The following is a 24,162-nucleotide window of genomic DNA, read 5'->3' as shown; positions in this document are numbered from 1 at the left end:
CTAGTTGATGTTCAAGCAGGGAAGGGCTGGGGTGGTTGAGTAGGGAAAGAGAGAGGAGTAGGGTGGAGGTGCTGCTTACCTTTTTGGGGGGAGGTAGGTCTCTTTTTTGTCTCCAGATCTGATTTTTGGAGCAAGGAGGAGGAAGGAGGCGTTCCTGCGTCGGCTTTGTTCTTTCGAGACACCATTGATGGAGCAGATCTTGTTTAGAGGAAGAAATGAGGAGCAAGGAGGAAGAAGGGGCCCCTTGCGTGGGCTTGTCCTTCAAGGAAAAGGGAGGAGGGGGTCGTGTGAGGAGTCCGCAAGGGAGCGTGGGCGGGGGTGCAGGGAGGGGGTGGGGACCGAAGCTTGGGGGCGACGAAGCGGGGACCAGGGGGATCAGGTGTGATCGGGGTGCACACGCGATCCACTCGTGATTCACGCGGGCTTGGATTGGTCGGTTTCGCGCGGGGGGGATTCTTTCCTTTTTGGGCTGTCTGGTCACGCGCACGGGTGGCTCCTTCCTTTTCTGGGAGAGCGCTCGGTGCTGCGATCGGGTGCTCGTGCGCCAGCGAGCCACATCCAAATTTGTATCGTTGGTTGGAATCGAACCCACGACATCTCGCTGGATAGCCTCGACATCAGCCACTGCAACTAGCGACTGGGATTAGTAGTATTAAAGTACAGCCCAAGTTTAAAGTATTATGGTCAGCGGCAGATCCGTATTTTTAATCTTCATTCAAAATATTGTTTTCTTGAAGAAATTTCAAAACTCAAACAAACTCTTAAAGAGTGTTTTTTTAAACATGAACAATTATCAAAAACATGAAAAGAAAAATATATAGGATGAACGATTTTCAAATATACATTGAACATTTTTGAGGTCTACGATGAACAATTTTTAACTACAGGGTGAACATTTTTGTGATATACATTGTAATAATTTAAAACATATTAAACATTTTGATGATATATGATGAACAAATTTTAAATATTGAACATTTTTGTAATATAATCTGAACAATTTTTAACTACACATTGAACAATTTTGTGATATGCGCTGAAAAAACATTTAAATACCTGTTGAACATTCTATGATATACACTGAACAATTTAAAATTATGAACAAAATTTGAAAAGGTGAATAAATTTGAAAACTCTGAACGAACACTTTTTGAAATCACGAACCAAAATTGTGATTTCAAAACTTTTTCTTTAAAACAGAGTATAAACATAAAAAACGAAAATTGATAAATGAAGGAAAAGGAAAAAGGAAATAAATAGAAACAGAAACAGTAAAAAACAGACACAAAAAAGTAAAAAGAAAAAATAAAAAAAGAAACAAGGAAAACCCGGCAAAAGAAAAAAAACCCGGTTCAGGGAACCTACTAGAAGGTTCCCAAAACCGGGTACTGGTTCAAAGTGGGCCGGCCCGTGTTGCCTCGTTCGCTCGCTTCGCTTCAGCGAAGCAGCGACGATCGGACGCACACGGGCGTCTTCTGTTCCACTTCCTCGGAGCCACGCACCATTGCGCCCACACATACACACACCTGCCGCCCATGCAGGCGCATGCCAGAGCCATAGATCCTACACTATCAAGGAGCGCAGCCTACGCCGTACCAAGCCTTACCTTTTTTTGCGAGAAAACGTTTGATCTATTTATCAGTCGTCAAGGTAATACAAAGAACATTAGAAGTAAATACTATATCCAGGTCCGTAGACCACCTAACGACGACTACAAACACTAGAGCGACCCGAAGACGCACCGCCGTCATCGCCCCTCCCTCGTCGAATTCGGGCAAACATTGTTGCAGTAGACAATCGGGAAGTCGTCGTGCTAAGGCCTCATAGGACCAACACACCAGAACAGCACTCGCCGCCGATGAAGAGAACCGTAAATCGGAAGGATCCAACCTGCAGAGACACAAACATAGACGAATGAAGACCGGATCCAGTCAGATCCACCGAAGACAAACACCGACCGGATCCAACAAGATTCGTCGGAGACAAACCTCCACGCGCCTTCCGACAATGCTTGAAACATCACCGGGATGGGGGCTAGACGGGAAGGACCTTATTCCATTTTCAAGAAGTCGCCGCCGCCGCCTCGTTTTCTTGAGTATTGACACAAACCCTAACAAAACTCAGAAAAGCACCTAAAGACGGAGCCCTCCCGCCGGCAAGGGTCAAAATCCACCACGTCTTCATTGTCCAAGGACCATAGGAGATGAGGCGGACCGGCGGTGGCGCCGGCGAGAGGCGGGGAACCCTAGATGAGTTCGCACCTACCAAGACGGCCACGGCATCGCTGTAGCTGGCGACCAGCACAGAAATATTTGAACCGATGAATGCTCCTAGCGCAGTAATTTTTCTGAAGTGTTGTGCAATAATTATTCGTTCTCAAATCTTCCCATTGCCATTATGATTGAAACGTGCAGGCTGTAGCACAGTTGCAGTAGATTAAACATGTAAACCATACTCATGGTTTAGCAGCATTGGCTAGGGTTTAACTCCTAAACAGGATATAGCTCATTCGGTCAGCCAAGTTTGTATTCTTTGCTTCATCATTTCTGGCAAGCATTTTGACTGCTACTTTTTGTGTTTGTACATCGTCTTTTAGTATGTCCATTAACACATGCTACAAGTCATGAAACACATTTTTCATTTAGTACGTACATTGTTGCTTGGAAATTACTCTCTTCGTTCCTAAATATAAATCTTTTTAGACATTTCAAATGGACTACAATATACGGATGTATGTAGATATATTTTAGATTGTAGATTCATTTATTTTGCTCCGTATGTGGTCACTTATTGGAATCTCTAAAAAGACTTATATTTAGGAACGAAGGGAGTATATGCCATGTTAAAGCGGTGCATTAGGGTGGCTTTGAAACGACCACACCTTTCACCAAACTTCACGCCGTCTGGAACAACAACTACAGCAAATTCTGAGTGGACAATAGCTGGGTGATCACGATGTGCTACAAAATCCGCGCCATACCGCAAACCTGACCGCACCACCCACTTCTTCGACCTAAGAAGCGAGTATGCCTTGTACACTGGGAGTAATATGTGTGTCAGGGTAATAGATCGTCGCCATTAGTTTCCATATACAGAATAACAGAAACTACCATGTAGATATACTGGACAACCTGAGACAAGCGCATCCTGTTGCCATCCCCTTCGCCTTGAAATTACGAGGTAACCAAGCATCAGATGTTGGAATGAGAAACTCCAGGGATATCCAATTTATGGGCAACGTTTGATTATTACCATGACATCAGACAGAATGTAGTTGTGTTTCTCCTTAATGCAGGATGTGTTTCAGTTGAACTGCCTGCGAGATCGTAGATGTATAGCAAGCCTGCGAGATCGTAGACGTAGCAACCTGTCGTCAGGAAGAAAAACAAGTCAGTGCATTTAGTATCCCACAGATAGAAGATAAAAGCATCATCAACAACAATATAGACTGAACCCCGCTTACACAATCAATACAGATATGCACCTACTCCCTTCGTTCCGAATTACTCGTCACAGAAATGGATGTATCTAGAATTAAAATACACCTAGATACATCCATACCTGCGACAAGTAATTCGAAACGGAGGGAGTAGTAAATATAGAGGATATGAGAGAAGTTTCACATTAGACATGCACCTAGGGGCTAGGGGTAATAAAAGCATTGTCTTGCCTATAGTTTAGACCAGGCAATGACATAGCTGACATAATACATCATTCAAACTTGGGGCCAACAAGATGACCCAACAAATAGGCGAGAGTTTGGGTTCACAAATGTTCCTTCGTTTCTTATTCGTACATTTAGCATAGACTGATTACTGAAACACTTGTAGCCGTTTGCAGTTTACTCATAATCGTGAACCCACGAGAAGAAAAAAGGCTCTGCTCGCACGTAGGTTACTGAACATTTCACTTCACCACGAAAACAAGACGTTCTCTGTAACAAGCCTGCAGACCAAATGAAAGACCATGTCAGTTTAACAGGATGGTTTACCAACCAAAGAAAATGCAGAACATAGCAAGGTTAATTACACAAATCGTACTTGTGATCTTCTGTATATGGCATCTGTTGTATGCGCAATGAACATGGATAGTCTTTGTTAATAGCTGCGCCCCATTCATTGCTTCCTCAAAACTTTCATACTCAACAGAAAAAATAGAGGGCGTGGACAGAAATTAGAGAGCTTCTCGATAAATAAATAAAAACCATATTTAGCATAATCTCTTGTTTCTTTGGTAAGCCCTAACCAATAATCTTGACCATGTGTGCGTCTGCAGTCAGTCCTTCTGATAAAATCACAACTGAAAGTAACATAGCAGCCTACCTCCTAGCTCCTAGAACTAGTAACTGACATGGAGAACTGTAGGAGAGGTCCCGACGGTAGGATTTTGTTAATATGTTTTATACACAGGATATTTACTTGCCAGGGTTCTTGTGGCCAGGCTTACAGGTTGCCCCCGACAAACAACCATACTGGTAAAAAATATACATATTTGAATACACTTTAAGCATCGATTTAGAAAACAATGTATCAAATAACAAAAAGCTTCACATTCCATTTGAAATATTTTGGGCGGTAAATGGCAAGTATTTTCAGTTACCGCCAGTAACCGATACTCAACTTTTTTCTCTCAAGTTCAGCCGACATACACAAGATATTAAGTATTATCTACAAGTAGAACTGTATCTACTCCCTCCAGGAAAAGAAAAGGAGAATTCCAGACTTTGTACTCAATCTGAACTCTTAATACTTAGATGCCAGGTTCCCTTGATCCTAGATAATCTCCAGACAACTAGTCAGACAACAATGCTGCCGTCTAGACAAACTGTTCCATCGTTTTTCAGTTATTGTCCAGTTTTAAATGCAGTTGTTTACTTTTCTTCCTGTCCACTTTACTGATATTTTTGACAGAAAAGACTACAAGAGGTTGACTAGGATCGCCTGCCCTTTCTGCAACGGAACAGTGATGTTCAGATTAAAGCTGGAGCTTCGAATTGGGTACGCTTACTAGGTGCTGTGACCTTCTGCCCTCCGATTCAGACTGCAGGATAAATGACTCAAAAGGACAACATCAGAATAATGTCATGGAAAGCAACATCAGTGGCAACAAAAATCAAAGTCTAAAGCACAAGACGTTGAATGTTTCTTTTTCCCTTTTTCCGTAAGCTGAGATATTATTTTCTAGATGATATTTCTGCAACGGTGGCTACATTAGAAATTTGGTAAGCTTCAAAGGTTCCTAATACATGAGGCTACACAGGTTTTCCACAGAATGCAATTAAATGATCGATTCGGACAGCAAGATTAGTGGACTTGAAGGACAACATCAGAGTCATGACATGGAGAGCAATTTCAGTGGCAACAAGAATCAAAGTCTAAAGCACAAGACATTGAATGTTTCTTTCCTCTAACTGGGATATTATTTTTAAGATGACGTTTCTGCAAGGATGGCTACACTAGAAACCGGAGAAATCTGGTAGGTTTGAAAGGTTCCTCATACATGAGGATACACAGGTTTTCCACAGAATGCAATTAAATGATCAATTCAGACAGCAAGATTAGTGGACTTGAAGGACAACATCAGAGTCATGACATGGAGAGCAATTTCAGTGGCAACAAGAATCAAAGTCTAAAGCACAAGACATTGAATGTTTCTTTCCTCTAACTGGGATATTATTTTTAAGATGACGCTTCTGCAAGGACGGCTACACTAGAAACCGGAGAAATTTTGGTAGGTTTGAAAGGTTCCTCATACATGAGGCTACACAGGTTTTCCACAGAATGCAATTAAATGATCGATTCGGACAGCAAGATTAGTGGACTCGAAGGACAACATCAGAGTCATGACATGGAGAGCAATTTCAGTGGCAACAAGAATCAAAGTCTAAAGCACAAGACATTGAATGTTTCTTTTCCCTTTTTAATAAACTGGTATATTATTTTTAAGATGACGTTTCTGCAAGGACGGCTACACTAGAAACTAGAGGAATTTTGGTAGGCTTCAAAGGTTCCTCATACATGCTACACAGGTTTCGGACACTAAGCAATTAAGAATACTACAGCTCAATCATAGGAAACCATTAATATCGCTTAGGTGGGTGAGAAATAATACTAGACCACATGTCTGGCCATCTTTTATATTCAAGTAATATCCATTGTCTATCTCTTATCCCAGTTAGAGGAAAGACCTTTGATCTTATTTGAATGCTATTGTCTAACTTAAATGCAGTTGTTTACTTTTAGTCCCGTCTTCACCAATTTTACCATCATTTTCAGTTATTGTCTAACTTTAAATGCAGTTGTTTACTTTTAGTCCAGTCCACCTCACCGATTTTACCTGACAAAAGACTACCAAGAGGTCGATTGGGATCCTCTACCCTTGCTGCAACGGAACCGTGATGTTTAAATTAAGCCGAATCTTCAAACTGGGTACACCTACTAGGTAGTGTGGCCTTCTTCCCTCCGAGCAGAGAGAAAAGTTGAGTGTTTCTTTCTGCACTGCACAGACATATTCATCCACACACCTTCTCTTGCCATCGTGTCCATGGTCAGGCCAAACATGAAACCCATTGTCCAGTTCTTTCTAAAGCTCCTCCTCATTGTCCTTAGTGCACCACAGTTTATTGCCGGCGATGACAACCAGCGGTTTGTCTACTCCGGCTTCGCTGACACTAGCCTCGCCCTTGACGGCATAGCCTCAGTCACGCCAAGCGGACTGCTCGAGCTGACCAACGGCACGGCGATGAGCATGGGCCACGCCTTCTACCCACCTCCGCTGCGCCTCCGCGACTCGCCCAACGGCACGGTGCAGTCCTTCTCCACATCCTTCGTGTTCGGCATCATCTCCATCTACGACTTGAGCAGCCATGGCCTAACTATGTTGGTCGCACCGAGCAAGGATTTCTCCAAGGCCACACCAGTACAGTACCTAGGCCTTGTGAATGGCTCGAACAATGGCAACACAACAAATCATATCTTCGCCGTCGAGCTCGACACATGGCAGAACACCGAGTTCGGGGACATCAACAACAACCACATCGGCATCGATATCAATGGCCTCAGCTCCGTGCAGTCCCATCCAGCCGGTTTCTTCCATGACCACAACGGCATGTTCAAGGACTTGACTCTCAGTAGCCAAGAGGCAATGCAGGTGTGGGTGGACTACGACAGAGAGAAGATTCAGATCGATGTTACCATGGCTCCTCTCGACATGGCCACCAAGCCCAAGAGACCAACAGTGTCCACCAGGTACAACCTCTCAACTGTGCTCAAAGATGTGGCGTACATCGGCTTCTCATCTTCAACGGGCAAGATAAAAACACGGCACTACGTGCTCGGATGGAGCTTCACCATGAACGGTCCTGCTCCAGTCATCAATGTCACCATGCTTCCAAAGCTTCCTCGGCATCATCCCAAGGGTAATCGATCCTGGGTGTTAGAAATAGTTCTGCCAGTAGCAACAGCAGCAGTCCTCCTGTCTTTGGGCACCATTGCTTTTCTCTTTGTCCAGAGGCATTTAAGGTATGCACAGCTACGAGACAGCTGGGAGATGGAGTTTGGTCCACACAGGTTCTCGTACAAAGATTTGTATCATGCAACGGGGGGATTTGAGGACAAAAACCTTCTAGGAGTTGGAGGATTCGGGAGAGTGTACAAAGGGGTGCTTCCGAGATCAAGATTGAAGATAGCCGTGAAGAGGGTGTCACATGATTCAAAACAAGGCATGAAGGAGTTCATCGCAGAAATTGTCAGCATAGGCCGCCTTCAGAACCGTAATCTTGTGCCGTTGCTTGGCTATTGTCGGCGTAAAGGTGAACTCCTCTTGGTATATGAGTACATGCCCAATGGAAGCCTCGATAAGTACCTGCATGGCAAAGGGGATAACACAGTGTTGAGTTGGGCTCAAAGGTTTCATATAGTCAAAGGAATTGCATCTGGTTTGCTTTATCTTCACGAGGAGTGGGAAAAAGTGGTTGTTCATCGAGACATCAAGGCAAGCAATGTGCTCCTTGACGACAAGATGAATGGGCGATTGGGTGATTTCGGCCTTGCAAGGCTATATGATCATGGCATCGACCCACAGACTACACATGTGGTTGGCACCATAGGCTACCTAGCTCCAGAGCTAGCACACAGCGGAAATGCCACTCCTCCTACAGATGTCTTTGCTTTCGGCATGTTCATCCTTGAGGTCACCTGTGGACAAAGGCCTGTCAATTACCAAAACGCACAAGGCAACCAGCTCATGTTGGTTGATTGGGTGATTGACAATGTGCAGAAAGGATCATTCGATGATACAATGGATGCTAGGCTAAAAGGGAGGTATGATGTTGATGAGGCCTATTTGGCGCTAAAGATAGGGCTACTATGCTCACACCCATTCATCAACGCGAGGCCTAGCATGCGGCAAGTTATGCAATACCTAGATGGGGAAATTGAACCTCCAGAGTTAAGGTCCGAGTCGCTAGCCTTAATGCAAAATGATGGGTTCGAGCCATACACCATTTCCTATCCTTCGTCAACTACAAGCATTGGCACAGTGTCCCACGTCTCAGGAGGAAGATGAGTATATATATTAAGTGTGATGAGTACATATATATACCTTAAGGATGTTTTAGTTTGTCTGTACAAACATCATTGCTCGTTTGGTTCTATCTGCATCTAGATATGTTGTGTATTTGTTACCGCTGATTATTTTACTGGAGCATCTTGTTGTATGAGATCCACCTCTTGAATAATCGATATCACTAGTGCCAAAAGTCACTAAATTTACCTATATAAGGTCTTCTGCCAATAAATGCTCACAGCATTCAAATGGAGTATGCTTCTTTTGGTATAACAATTCATATGTGCCATCCGGGAGAATCTTAAAGCCAGATGGATAAAAATATGACAAGACAAACCAAGCTAGATACAACTTGTTCATTCCCCCATAAATCCACATATATTCTATCTTTCAAGAATGTTTAGCGCTTTGGACAGGCAATTTTGGTGGGCAATGTATGAAACACCAAGGGTTTATGTTACCAATGTATGCATACTTATGATTATTTGCAATTTGGTCATAAATAAAGTAGTACAAGAATATCTCATTGTTCTTTAAAAAAAGTACTCTCTCTGATCCAAAATAAGTGGATCGGAGGTAGTATATCAATTCACTACATATATGTAAGAAAAATTTATGTTAATCAAATTACAACACCAGCTATTTAGAACGTAAAAGTTTTACTGAAAACAATTCAGGTCTTGCAAGCATTGGGAAGAAAAACATCACCTAATTGGGTTCTAAGTTGTTCAAGTAATGCATGTATGGTAAGCATGTTTGAAATACTAGACGTGTAATACCGCTCCGCTAGTTGACATTTATTGACTTGAGGGATTAAAATTAAAAAGTATCACTTGATGACCGATTCAGACTGCAAGATATAGACTCAAAGGTCAGCATCAGAGTTATGTCACGAAAAGCAACTTCTATGGCAACAAGAACCAAAGTCTAAAGCACAAGACGTTGAATGTTTCTTTTTCCCTTTTCTCGTAAGCTGCAATGTTATTTTGAAGATAATGTTTCTCCAAGGGTGACCCCCTGTAAACCAGAGAAACCGGTAGGCTTCAAAGGTTCCTCATGCATGAAGCTATAAAGGTTGTCCACAGAATACAATCAAGACTACTAAAATTCAATCATAATAAAATATTAGTATCTCTTAGGTGGGTAAAAAATACCACTAGACCACATGTCTATCCAAGTTCCCCCCGTCCCAGGCAACATCCGCAAGTGACAGTCAGACAACAAAACTTTGGACAAACAGTCCATATTATAGGTACGCAACAAAGCTGTACGCGTTGCAAGAAGCTTCATTTTCAGTTATTTCCCGTCTTTAAATGCATCTTTTCAACTTTCCTCCGTATTTAAATGCAATAGCATTCAGGTAGCTGATATTTATTGATTTGAGGAATTAAAATTGAAAAATATCACTTGATGACCGATTCAGACTACAATATAAATAGACTCAAACTTCAACATCGGAGCCCTGTCATGGAAAGCAACTTCATTGGCAACAAGACTCAAAGTCTAAAGCACAAGGCGTTGAATGTTCCATTTTCCTTTCTTTGTAAAATGAGATATTTCTTTTTAAGGTGTCGTTTCTGCAAGGGTGGCCTATAAGGCTATAAACTAGAGAAATTGGTAGGCTTCAAAGGTTCTAGATACATGAGGCTACAAAGCTTTTCCACAGAATGAAATTAAGATTACTACGATTCAATCAAAGAAAATATCAGTATCTCTTAGGTGGGTAAAAAAATACTACTAGACCATTTTCCCGGGTACTCCGATTCAAATACCCATGGATTTTTTGTTTCTTTACTGGCTTCATATAATTCTGAAAACACAAGTTTTCTTGAAGCCTCTTGCTCATATCACTCATCGAAGGGTATTATTCTATAATGTTTCTTTAGCAGATCCCCCGCTAATAATCTGAGTGAGCTTTCAAATATTTGTGTCTATCCATCATTTTTCAAACAACATCCATCGTCTATCTTTTATTAATAAAACTATATACATGCATGTGGGTTAAATAGATAAATACTCCCTCAAGCCTTATGGCTGATGTAGGTCTCTCCTTTTTTTAACAGGGGCTTCCAACCCAGCGTTAACAAAGGCTAGACAGACACCCGGCACCGATTACAGGCAACGATACTGAACTACGGCTAAGTGTGTTTCCTTTAGATACTTTCCTCAAGAAACAGACCATATTCTCAAGTCCATTCTACTGAATGTACATCTCAGTCAGAGAAAGAATAATGTCTAGAGAAATTGTGCTATGACCATACGATACGCATCAAAACATTGAATGTTGCATGAATCTTTTTTCAGTTATTGTCCATCTTTAAATGAATCTGTTTACTTATGCCCATTCCACATGACAAAAGAGAGAAGACTATAGAGGTCCATGCATATGCTCTGCCTTGCTGCAACGGAACACGCAGATTAGACCTTTTCTGCAAGTAGGACTTTTTTGTTTAAGTACGATAACAGCTTCTGGCCTTGCTACATTCAAGTTCCCCCCATCCTACGCAATATCCGCAAGTGACAGTCAGACAGCAACACTTTGGACAAACAATGCATATCATAGGTACTCAACAAAGCTTTACACATTGTACGAAGCTTCATTTTCAGTTATTTTTCCATCTTTAAATGCATTTTTTCAATACCATTCAGGTTGTTGATATTTATTGACTTGAGGGATTAAATTTGAAAAGTATCACTTGATGACCGATTCAGAATGCAAGATAAATAGACTCAAACTTCAACATCAGAGTCATGTCATGGAAAGCAACTTCATTGGCAACAAGAATCAAAGTCTAAAGCACAACACGTTGAATGTTTCTTTTCCCTTCTTTTTTTTGTTTTGTAAACTGAGATATTTCTTTTGAACATGATGTTTCTGCAAGGGTGGCCTGTAAGGCTGGAAACCAGAGAAACTGGTAGGCTTCAAAGGTTCCCTATACATGAGGCTATAAAGGTTTTCTACAGAATGCAATTAAGATTACTACAATTCGATCATAGGAAAATATAAGTATCTCTTAGGTGGTACAAATACTACTATAGCATCTCCCAAGCTACGCCAGGAAATTAATCTGAACCACTCGAAACTTTCTTTACGACATGCTATTTTAACTTTATGCCAGGAAATTAATCTGAATTACTCGACATGGACATGCTATAGTAACTAAATGGGACTAAGAATATTTGTTAGGGTGCTCCTTATAATCAATTTGAAGATGTTATCGACAAACCTGAAGAAATATCACTGTCCCCATCAACTATTAAAATTGTAGACAATGATAGATGTTGAAAAACCAGAGTAGACTTGGTATGGATGCTGCAAGGTAATTACAATATAAAGTTATAAACCACTGCACCACAAAGTGCAGCCTGAAACAATATATTGTTGATTGCCCACAAAACACTTACCTCTCGCATGCCGCTTATTCAGTTGCAGCTTGCAAGTCCTACAATGAAGCATACATCCTTCCTTCAACAATTTGTCTTCCTGTTTGGTCTTATCGTCACAACCTTGGTCTCTGGTGATGATCAATTTCTCTTCTCCGGCTTCAGCCAACCCAGCCTAACCCTGGACGGATGTGCCATGGTCACAGATGGTGGCCTTCTTGATCTGTCCAATGGCACGACTGTTCTCAAGGGCCATGCCTTCTATCCCACTCCTCTGCACTTCCGCAAGTCACCCGGTGGTAAAGTTCAATCCTTCGCAGTCCATGTAGTCTTCAGCATCTTCATCTCTTACGCAGACTTGAGCGCTGATGGCATGGCTTTCTTCATTGCACCCACAAAGAATTTCTCTGATGCACGGGCAGCAAAGTACTTTGCCCTCCTCAACGAGAAGAACAATGGCGACACAAGCAATCACATCTTCATGATCGAACTTGACACCTACAGAAATTCTGAGCTCCAAGACATTGATGAAAATCACATTGGTATCAATATCAACAGTGCAGTCTCCATGCAATCCAGTGCATCTGGCTTCTACGAAGACAAGGGTGGTGCCTTCAAGAACATGACGCTGAATGGCAACCAGGCTATGCAGCTCTGGGTAGACTACAATGAGGGTGATACGCAGATCAATGTGACCTTGGCTCCGATCAACGTGGGAAAACCATCAAGGCCACTGCTCTCTGCAACCTATGATCTCACAACTGTACTCTCGGACTCAGCTCAGTACATTGGATTCTCATCCATGGCTACTCCCATCAACACCCGTCAGTACGTGATGGGTTGGAGCTTTGGCATGAATAAACCAGCTCTATCCATTGACATCTCCAAGCTTCCGAAGTTGCCTCGTGTTGGTCCCAAGGCCCAATCCAAGCTCTTGGTGATCGTCCTACCAATAGCCACTGCAACATTGATCCTCTCTATGGGCACTCTTGTCACTCTAGTTGTGCGAAGGCGACTGAAGTATGCTGAGGTGCGTGAGGATTGGGAGGGAGAATTCGGTCCGCATCGGTTCTCCTACAAGGATCTGTTCCATGCTACGAGAGGGTTCAAGAACAAACACCTACTTGGAGAAGGAGGTTTTGGGAAAGTATATAAAGGAGTGCTTCCATCGTGTAATGTGGAGATTGCTGTGAAGAGGATGTCTCATGAGTCAAGACAGGGCATGAAAGAATTTGTCACCGAGGTTGTTAGCATTGGTCGACTCCGACATCGCAACGTTGTGCAATTACTTGGCTATTGTCGGAGAAAAGGTGAACTGTTTTTGGTTTATACTTACATGCCAAATGGTAGCCTTGATAAATATCTACATTGTGAAGAGCAGAATGCCATTTTGAATTGGGTTCAAAGGTTTCGAGTTATCAAAGGCATTGCTACCGGCTTACTCTATCTCCATGAGAAGTGGGAGAAAATTGTAATCCATAGAGACATCAAAGCAAGCAATATACTGCTGGATGGTGAAATGAATGCGCGACTTGGTGACTTTGGCCTTGCAAGGTTATATGATCATGGCACTGACCCACAGACCACACATATGGTTGGTACCAAGGGGTACCTAGCCCCCGAGCTACTGCGGACAGGGAAGGCATCCCCTCATACAGATGTTTTTGCCTTCGGCATGTTCCTTCTCGAGGTTGCTTGCGGTCAAAAACCTGTCAAGAGAAATGCAGAGGGAAATGAAGTTTTCTTGGTAGAATGGGTACTCGAGCATTGGAACAATGGGTTGCTTATTGAGACAGTGGATGCTATCCTCCAGGGTGATTACAACATTGATGAGGCATACCTCGTGTTAAAGCTGGGACTTTTGTGCTTGCACCCATTTCCTAGTTCGAGGCCCAGGATGCGGCAAGTTATGCAATACCTCGACGGTGAGATGCCACTGCCCGAGCTGAGGAAGACGGAGCTGAGCGTGAACATGGCGGCCTTGGTGAAAAGCAATGGACCGAACTCGGTCACCTTGTCATACCCGCAGATCACATCGAGCTTCTGCACGATATCTGGCCTCTCAGGAGGAAGATGATATCCACGGTGCTTCGCCGCTGACTAGTTATGCTGTTTAGTGGAGTAGTATAAGCACATGTATCAATGCAGTAGTATGTCCTAGAAATAAACGTACGCAGAGTATCAGTTACATGTCTAAAGTCTGTACTACAACATTTTCATTCAGATGCTCATAAGGTTGTATCTTGTATGTAACTATGTATTCGATGGTTTTATGTAGTACTTAAGTATTTTGAACCCTTCTGTGCAGCATGTTTGGGGAATCCGGAACATCTGCCTTTGTTTCATGTGTGTGAGTTTTGTACAGATTTGTGGCAGCTTTGCTGTTCAAATTGTACTGCAGGGATTTCAGATATGCATGTGCACTCACAGTTTCAGAGATGTTTGTGTGCAAACTGAATCGATTTCTGGTGCTACTCCTAGCGCGCGCTAATCAGATTCGAGCTTCAGGGATTGCGATTACCTCGTAATTTCAGAGTCGACCCCGTCGCAGTCAGGCCGCTGGTCTCGTCGGCATCGTTCTGCCGCCCGTCGGATTCAGGTCGCCGCCCGCTTGAACCAGGAAGCATCCTGCTGCAGCTGGGCCTCCGCTCTTCGAAATCGGCCCGCAGTGGACGCTGTCGAGGAGCTGCCGGAGCAATCGACCGCGACCTCACCTCGCCCGCCGCCGAGCTCCGCCGCAGGGGAGCTACATCCTTTCAGTGAAACCAGAGGAAACAGATGGCGGCCAGCGAAAGCGTACCCACTCGGTTTACGCTTTGTAGTAGCGAAAACGTTTGCCTCACTAACACATTTACTCCCTTCATTCCAATGAATAAATCAAACTTGGACCATAAATTAGATTAACAGTATATATTTTGTGATGTCAAAAAGAATATTGTCACTTCAAAAATATACCACTGCAAACTTCTTTTCAATATGAATTCAATGGTATAACTTTTATCACATATATAATCCACATTTGGTTGGTCTGATTTATGATCAAAATTGAATTTTAGAGTGTGTGGGTGCCTTATTCATTGGAATGGAAGGAGTATCAACTTGAAATATCGTATTATTTATTTCCAGAGAAACTCGCATAGTATTATAATATCATATATTACCTGAATTTATTGTACTTTTAAAATATATATTTCTTGTACCATTAAAATATAATATATGAATAAATCGCCTCATCACTGCAAGAAACTTAAAAATAAAGTGGTAGTGAAAATACATTTTAGGTAATAAGCACCACAAAAAAATCAAAAAATATACTTCTTTCTAATAAATAAAATACATTAGTTAAATGCATATGCCACGGGAGTAGTCATGAAACCATAACGATCGGACATCTAATTTGTTTCCATAATTATTTGGCTACTTTCAGATAATTGTTTAATATAGTATATGTAAAAGTGAATAGGAAAAAAACACATTGTACTAGGTGAAGGGGTTCATCGGATCCCGCGCGAACAGATCGTGTAGCTTTAAGTTTTACGGCCCTAGTAGTTTATGTTTTGGATGTTTGATGTCATGGCTTCGACAAGGGCAACCACGGCACCAGATATTAAAGCTTCAAAACCTTCTCCAACACGGTGTTCTGCTCGTTGGGGGGGGGGGGGGGGGGGGGGGGGGGGGGGTGGATCTATTCAAGTGAGGATGGCGGCAATGGCAATCTATGATGGACTTGTGTCCTCGGGCTCAACCGCTTGGCTGGTGGTCCTTCGTGTAAAGTCTAGAGTTTTATTGTCTTTCCGATTTTGTCAGGTTGGCGTCTACATGGCTTGTAACTTAATCTTTATTATGTGAATGAGACATGTGTTAATGAAGTAAAAAGGTTTTTGGAAAATCGTGGAGTTTATTTACCATGTCCAGTCTCTCTCATCCATTTCTATTTTCATTTTTCTCTCTATTGCATATTCTATTGTCCTCCATCCTCTCTGTATTTGTGGTGTTTGCAGGTACTCCCTCCGTTCACTAATACTTTCATAATTCTTGTTGTGGTTTTAGACTTTGGAATAGAGGAGTATAAGATGTTTTTAATATTTTAATATGGACTACATACAAACCGAAGCAAATGAACAAACACATTACAATGCATCATATACATCTGTTTATACATCGTAGGATGCCCAATGTGGTTCACTCCTGAACCGAAATGGGGTCCTCAGCCCGGCCCATCAGGCCGGGAGCCGACGTGGTGAGAGAACCCCTAGCCGGACACCATCAGATAACATGTTGGGCATTTTTCAAATTCGTGAAATATTTTCGAAATATGGGAAAATGTTTTGAAATTCAAACATTTTTCAAATTTGTGAAGATTTTTTAAAATATGGGGAAATTTTATCCATGATTTTTTTTAATTTGGGAGTTTTTTCAATTTCGTGCATTTTTTTCAAATTCATGAACTATTCTTCAAATCTGGAACAACTTACAAACTTCGAACAGGTTTTGAATATACGGGAACATTTTCAAATATGTGAACAATTTTGTAAATTATAAATATTTTTAAAATTCGCAAAAATTGAAATTATGGAAAAATAATAAAATCCAATAAAAAAATTTCAAACTCCTGAACATTTTTTCATATTCATGCAGGACTTAAATCCAGGAACATTTTAAAATTTGCGACCATTTTTTGAAATAAAAAACATAAGCATGAACTTTTTTTGAATCAAAGAAGATTTGTCAAATTCATGATCATTGTTTTTGAAATTCAGAACTTTTTTGAAATCCCAAGTATTTTTTAAGAAACAAATAGAACACAAAAGCAAACACAACAGAAGAAAAAAATGATAAAAAAACAAGGGGCCCTGCCCCACATATGGGCTGGCCCAAAGGTAGCGCAGGAGAAGTTGAGCATAATTGGTTGGATGCCAAAAATTGGCATGCCAACATTTAGAAAATGCCAAATATTGGCTAGTGCTTGCTTGGCTACCATGTTTACTTGTCAACCTCACAAAAAGTTGTCAATTATTGACAACTTTTAGTATTACCAATTATTGGCTTGCCAAGTATATTGACAATGTCAAATGTTGACATCAAAGCAATTATCCTCGTTGAATCTAGGTTGCACATTTCCTCTCTATTCCTCGCGTAGGTCGAAAAATTGGAGGTCCCACATGTGTTTCCTGAGACTCCCGTGGGATCGATTTTGCTACCTACAAATAAAGGCCTAAAGGAGTTTCAAAGTTTTTTTTATAAGTGAACCGGTCTGTAAGGGTTTGGTCGGGTCATTGGTCCCGCTTGACACTATTTTTTTTAACATAGTACCGACGCAAACACTCATATATACACGCATACACTCACCCTTATTAACACACACACGCACACCTTACCCCTCTAAGCACTCTGAGAGACTGATCCGACATATCATTTTGAGATTTTATGAAGTTACCGTAGGCGCCTCGTAGTTGACGGGAACGTGTTTTTTCACTGAACGTGCATCATCGAAAATCATGAAATAAATTTAGGACAAATACGAGCACCAGGACTTGAACCTTGGCGGGCTGGGCATACCACTATTCACCTAGTACCTAACCATCCAACCACAGATTGGTTCGTCCCGCTTGACACTATTAGAACCAACATTTCAATTAAAAACTTTCAAAGAAATTAAAGAAATTCAGCATACATTTTAAGAATTTCCAAAAAATGCTAAAAAAATTAGAAACATTCGTGAATTTAAATAATTTTTCTATCATCAAAATACCTCACAAATATGAAAAATATATTCATGATTTCAAAAAAGTGTTCAAGAGTTTCATAATTATTCATGATTTTTTTAAAAATTCACAATTTGTTTTAAATAGCCATAAATTTGAAAAAATATTTGTAAATTTAAATAGTGTTCAAAAATTTTAAACAGTTTTTTAATTTTAAAAATATTCACAAATAAGTTTTTCAATATTCACAGTTTTGAAGAAAAAATTAGAAAAATATTCAAGAATTCTAATTGCGTTCCTGGTTTTTTAAAAGTAAGCCATAAGTTTGAAATATATTCATGAATAAAAATTTAAAAGTACATAAAATATAAAAGCGAACTAGAAAATAAAACATAAAGGCGCAATAGTAAAAAAGGGAAACAAAATTGAACTGAACGTTCCCAAAATCGAGAGGACCGGCGTAGGTGGCCAACCCAATAGTGTCCACGGGTGTCCAGTTTGCTAGACCACCTCCGCTGTACGCATGAAATGTGAATTGCCGTCGTAACCTTTGGGTGAGAAATAAATTAAATTCCAAAACCAGAAAACAGCCTTTAATCTTTCTTCTAGGTGCAAACGGACCCGTTGGGCCTGGCCGTTTGGTCGACGTGCTGCTATCGGCTCGCCAACTTGCCAGATCCAGACAACCGCAAAAGACGGCAACAACACGCCCCTTTCTTTCTTTTTTTTGAGCTTCAAAGATTATTTATTAAATCAACCTTCCCCAGAGGGGATTTCGTCCGAAACTACAGGTAAAATAAAATCTGGGGGCATAAACTGCCACACCTGACATAAACTACAGGTAAAACAACACGCCCCTTTCTAGAACGGGAAAACAAACACGCGATGGACCGGATGGCAAGTTCGTTCGCCACTACTAGTACGACAGAAGAAAAACGGAAACCTTCCATCCTTGCCGCTATTAAATGTGTGTGAACTATTCAGGTATAGAACCAACTCAAGGGATGTTTGGTTCAGAAGTTCTAGAACTTTTTTTAATTCCAGGGACTAATCAAAAAAGACTCTTCAATAGAGTTTTTTTCTATTCCTTGTAGAAAAAGTCCTTTCTGTTTGGTTCCTAGAGACTTTTTAGAAACTTTTTTTTAGTCTCTGGGATAGTCCCTGAACCAAACACCCCCTCAGATCAAACGCTACATGCAAACACAAGTGAACTAAGACCACGAGATGGTCTTTCTTACGGACGCGGACTAGTCATGAGCTCATATGCTCCCTAGCTAATGTATAGTAAAATAAAAAATAGTAAATAAATATAGTTCTTTTTTGGCTTAATCTTTGACAAATGTTCTCAGTGCTTGAATATTTTCATTTTGAAATAACATTCATGGAAGTCGTGATAAAAAACAAAATTGACACCCAAAAATTGCTATTTTTGGAAGCACTTTAAATTGTTTTTTTCCTTTTGACCTGACCTCCACAAATGTTATTTCGGGATTAAACGAATTTACGGGTCGCCGTTGAAGATGCCCTAACCTTGTAACTATTCCTATGAACATCGTTGGTCAAAAAAGTGCGGCGCTACTAAAAAAAGGACAGTTGATTCGCTGGTATGATTCTGATTCGATGGTTAACCTAGCATCAGTGGGTGCAAGAACCTCAAAATGAAAAAAAAACGGATGCAAGAACATGGCTCAAGATTTACCAGTTGCAAACATTTAGTTCTCGTCCCATCCTAGGGAGTCTAACTTCTTAGCTGGTGAGTGGGCTGTAGGAGGGCACGTGTAGGCGTCGCCGTCTCGGCGACCTCCTGACGAACTCGCCCGGGCGGCGCGCTCATGGCACGTACCGCCGGAGCCACGAGGCTGCCTAGCGTGTCACCCGCCACCTGCAGTGCCAAGTCGACCCGAGCTACCTACACACGTGTTCCCAAAGATGCACCCGAGGCTCCCGTGGGATCCTTGCATCTTCTTCTTCTAGACCGTACTAGGACTAGGAGTAGGAGTAGATGCAAATGAACCAACTTTTTACCAACGGCACCAGGAGCGTACGTGTGTTTCCCAAAAGTGCCCGAGACGTACGCCAGTGGCATGGCATTTTCCATCTTCTTCTAGGCGCAAACCAGCCAACGGCAGGCCGTTTGGTCGACGTGCCATCGGCTCGCGAACTCGCCACGTCCAGACCAGACTAGACACCGGAAAAGACAGCGGCGGCAGCGCGTTGGCGGCCTACCTGCTGCGTACGTGCGCCGTCGCTGCTCCGTGTTCGTTCTTTCTTGAAGCGGAAACGCAAGCGCGTCACACGTCGACCGACCGACCCGGCCGGCGAAGTTGGTTCGCCACCGCGACAAAGATGGGAACCTTCCTTCCTCCGTTGCAGCAAAAAATTAATGCATCTTTTTCAGGGAATTCCAAATATAGACCGTCATGGCATTGAATGGGAGTACTCAGATCAAACACTACACGCAAACACAAGTAAATGAACTGATCTTTTTCCTTTTTTCTCTCTCTGGCTGGAAAGTACAAGTCCACTCTCAAGCTGTCTCGACTTACCGTGGCTACCTACCCACCAACCTGATGTAGTAGCACATAATGCTGTACGTTTTCCAGGGCCGTTGATACTCATCGGGCTTTCTCGAGTCAAGTCTGAACCCTTCTCGCAAAGAAATGAAAAGAAAATAAGTCTGAACCCAACCCAACCCAACTGAACCTTCCGCTTTCCTTCACGCAGGTACTGTGCTATGTTTCTTCTCCTCCCCTTCGAGTTGTTGATCTCGTCAAGCAACGCCTCTCCTGGTCACTTGGTCAGCAGACGCCTAGACATCTTATTGCTAGAATAGAATAATCAGACGACTATACATTTAGATTGTTATGAGCGCCCTATGCATAGTTACGTAGTACAACACTACATGTCCCATTTTCCATACGATAGTGCAGATGAGTGAAGTGTATTATATGTTCTCAAACTTTTTCAGAGATGTCACATATACTTTTGAATTATGAAAAATGTCATCCGGGTCCTCGAAGTGTAGTAAGTGTGTACATATTTGGCAGCTAGTTCGAGGACCAACATGACACCTGTAAAATAGTTCCAGAACCTGGATGACACCTTTCATAGTTTGAGGATCTATGTGACACATCTGAAATAGTTTAAGGACCTACAATGGGGTCCACTCAATGCAGATTGAGACGTTCATGCATAGGATTAAACTGCAGCATACCATGGGATTAGCCATCGTACTATGATCGGATATAATAAGTATCGTAGCTCAGATTGTTATCTGCGTGCGTAATGAATCTTGTCACGCGCGTTCTAAAGTCCTGACATAACGAGAGAGCGGACTAAGAATGGAAACCAGAGCCAGCTAAGTTGAAAGAAAGACTTCTGTGGTCGCACCGTAGCAACATGAAGCAAAGTCATCACCCAGCCTCTCGGAGCACCTCTTGAATCTTCAGCCACGTATTCTCAGCACACCGTGGCTCCAACCCTACAACGCTCTATAAACTTCATAACGAGAGAGCAATTTCACTTTCATTTGAACTGACACTTGACTTTTGCGTCAACCTCTAGCTACATCTCTTCCCTACTAACATTCCCACACCATCAAAACAACGATTCTACACTCCCACACCATCAAAACAACGGTTCTAGTAGCAAATATCGCGCACAATGGTTTACTGTCTAACCGCGAAATTGCGTTAACGTCGTGCCTCTTCAGGACGAGATATGACGTTTTCTTTTGTTGCAGGATTTCAACCACAATGTCGCCGAGGAAGAAAGGTTCCTCACTCACGGTTGCCCTTCTCCTCCAAGTACGCCTACTCGCTACTACTCTCCAAGGAGACTATGGAGAACCACAATACCACTATCATTTGGTCCTCGAGAGTGCCCATCAAGATTCAGATATTTCATATGGACATTGTTCAAAGATCGCCTCAACTCCAAGGTCATTCTCTTCCGCAAGACCGTCGTCCTCGAAACCACATGTTCTAGGTGTGATGTCCCCTTCGAGGGTGCTCTCCACATGTTTGTTCAGTGCCCTGTTTCCACCCAAGTTTGGAACACGTTTGGGACATCCAAACTCCGTGCAGCCTTGACAATGATATCTAGCCATCGATGACCGTTACCATTCTTTGGAAGCTATGGGATTCCACGAATGCTTGTGCCCCTCAGTCACTTGATCCACTCCTTTTTACGAGAGAACCTAATTTTTTGTTGGATAAAAGAGAGGGCTTTTATGAGAGAACATAGCAAGTTTCATTCCTTTATGACAGGTGAAAGTGCGTTATATCGACTAGAGGGGGGGTGAATAGGCGATTTTTATGAAAGTCTTCAAAACATGGGAGTTATGAAGACAAACAGCAAAGATTATGCCTATTACTATGCAGCGGAAGTTAGATTACACTAGGCCAGCCATGGTCAAGTATTCAATAGAGTGAAAGCACAATGACAAACAGCTGCAGTGTAATAAGGATCAGGTAGGAAGAAGTTATGAAGCCAAACAGATCATACATTCACGTTGTGAAGACAAAAGATAGAGCAAGCGTGCAATGGCTTCACAATGAGTAACAGTAAGAAAAAGGAAGTGAAGATGAAACCAGTGACTCGTTGAAGACAATGATGTGTTGGACCAGTTCCAGTTGCTGTGACAACTGTACGTCTGGTTGGAGCGGCTAGGTATTTAAACCTTAGGACACACAGTCCCGGACACCCAGTCCTGAACACGCAGCTCAGGACACCAAGTCCTCACCGTATTCTCCTTGAGCTAAGGTCACATAGTCCTCGCCCAATCACTCTGGTAAGTCTTCAAGGTAGACTCCCAAACCTTCACAAACTTCGTTCACTGGCAATCCACAATGTCTCTTGGATGCTCTGAACGCGACGCCTAACCGTCTGGAGGATTCACAGTCCTCAAGTGTAATAAGTCTTCAGATCACACAGAAAAGAAGACTTAAGTGATGCCCAATGTTCTCTGGCTCTGGGTGGTTAGGGCTTTTCTCCTCGCTAGGAATTTTCTCTCAAAGGCTTTGAGGTGGGTTGCTCTCAAACGACAAAAGCCGTGCACTGAAATCTGAGCAGCCAACCGTTTATGGTTGTAGGGGGTGGGCTATTTATAGCCACTTGGCAACCCGACCTGATTTGTCCGAAATGACTCTGGGTCACTAAGGAACTGACACGTGTCTCAATGGTCATATTTCAAACTCTCATGGCAACTTTACTTGGGCTACAAGCAAAGCTGACTTGTCCGGCTCTGGACAAGATTCGCTCTCATTGTCTTCACTCGAAGACATAGGTTTTTGATTTAGGCATCACTTCAGTCATTTTGACTGATTCTCCTGGACCCCACTTAACAGTGCGGTGGTTCCTATGACTCAACACAAAAGAAAAAGAACTACGAAAGATCTAAGTCTTCGAGCTCCATAGGCTTCATAACGTATCTTCTTTTGTCATAGTCTTCAATGTGAATATCTTCATATACCACCTTTGGCTTCAATGTCTTCATACATTTTTAGGGGTCATCTCTGGTAGTAAAACTGAATCAATGAGGGACTTCTACCTGTGTTATCCTGCAATTCTCACAAACACATTAGTCCCTCAACTAGGTTTGTCGTCAATACTCCAAAACCAACTAGGGGTGGCACTAGATGCACTTACAACAGGGTTACGGAAATACACATTCTGGTGGTTGCAATGTAGATCGAGCGATGACGTGTAAGTGGGCCTTGAAGCTGCTGCAGCTAGCGTGGATTGATGCAAGAAGAACCTGGCTCAATGTTGGTTGTCGATCGTAAAATGCTACTCTCTACGTTCCATACTATATAAGATCATTTTTGACACTATAACTATATATAGAGGGAGTAGCTTTCTCTCCGTGAAGTTTTAGATCCTGTTCGGTAATTCACCAATTTCCGGAATATGCGGAGTGAGAAAACCGCAACTGTGTCATTTTGAACTGCAACTCCACCAGCTCCGGAAGCGGAATTGTGGAGCGGAGCGACACCGAACATGGGCCTTGGTTTCGCAGCTGATGAGTTGGCTAGGAAGGCACGGGTACGCGTCGCCGGCGATCTGCCGCCCGTCGGCCAAATCTACCGTACGTGTCTCCCGGGTATACCTGGCCATGGAAAACCCGACCCAACCCGGTCCGAAAAAGCCCGACCCGACCCGGCCCGACGCTGCTCCCGGGCCGTGCTCGGGCCTAGATTTTCAGCCCGAAAGCCGGGCCCCTCATTTTTGCAATTTCCTAAAGAGGCCTAGCCTGAGGCCCGAGACCCATCGAGCTTTTATGAGTTCGGGCCGGGCTCGGGCCTGGGTTTTTTGACTCAGGCTTGGCTAGGCCCGGCCCGAGTTTTGGCCAGGTATACTCCCGGGTATACCTAGCCATGGGAAGCCCGGCCCGAAAAAGCCCGACCCGGCCCGGCCCGACGCTGCTCCCGGACCAGGCTCGGGCCTAGATTTTAAGCCCGATGACCGGGCCGGCCCGGGCCCGGGCCCGTCATTTTTGCGTTTTTCT

At 42.7% G+C, this 24,162-nt stretch overlaps 2 protein-coding genes across 2 annotated transcripts; both read left to right on the top strand.

Annotated features, from left to right (window-relative positions):
- The first annotated feature begins 6,451 nt into the window (after window positions 1-6,451).
- Window positions 6,452-8,814, top strand: LOC125511097 (L-type lectin-domain containing receptor kinase SIT2-like). Its single transcript, XM_048676382.1, has one exon. It carries the CDS (start codon window positions 6,544-6,546, stop codon window positions 8,563-8,565), a length of 2,022 nt encoding a protein of 673 aa, XP_048532339.1. The 5' UTR covers window positions 6,452-6,543; the 3' UTR covers window positions 8,566-8,814.
- Window positions 8,815-11,913: 3,099 nt separating this feature from the next.
- LOC125511096 (L-type lectin-domain containing receptor kinase SIT2-like) lies at window positions 11,914-14,246 on the top strand. Its single transcript, XM_048676381.1, has one exon. The coding sequence runs from the start codon at window positions 11,978-11,980 to the stop codon at window positions 14,024-14,026; it is 2,049 nt and encodes a 682-aa protein (XP_048532338.1). The 5' UTR covers window positions 11,914-11,977; the 3' UTR covers window positions 14,027-14,246.
- Window positions 14,247-24,162: the final 9,916 nt, after the last annotated feature.

The sequence above is a fragment of the Triticum urartu genome, chromosome 5, assembly GCF_003073215.2.
Source record: "Triticum urartu cultivar G1812 chromosome 5, Tu2.1, whole genome shotgun sequence".
Taxonomy (NCBI): Eukaryota; Viridiplantae; Streptophyta; class Magnoliopsida; order Poales; family Poaceae; genus Triticum; species Triticum urartu.
The sequence above is the reverse complement of the archived record's forward strand: the minus strand, read 5'-3'. Positions and strand labels throughout refer to the sequence as shown.

What these genes read in the sequence shown, in the direction of transcription:
- LOC125511097 (XM_048676382.1), top strand. Translation starts at nt 6,544, where the DNA reads ATGGTCAGGCCAAACATGAAACCCATTGTCCAGTTCTTTCTAAAGCTC.
- LOC125511096 (XM_048676381.1), top strand. Translation starts at nt 11,978, where the DNA reads ATGCCGCTTATTCAGTTGCAGCTTGCAAGTCCTACAATGAAGCATACA.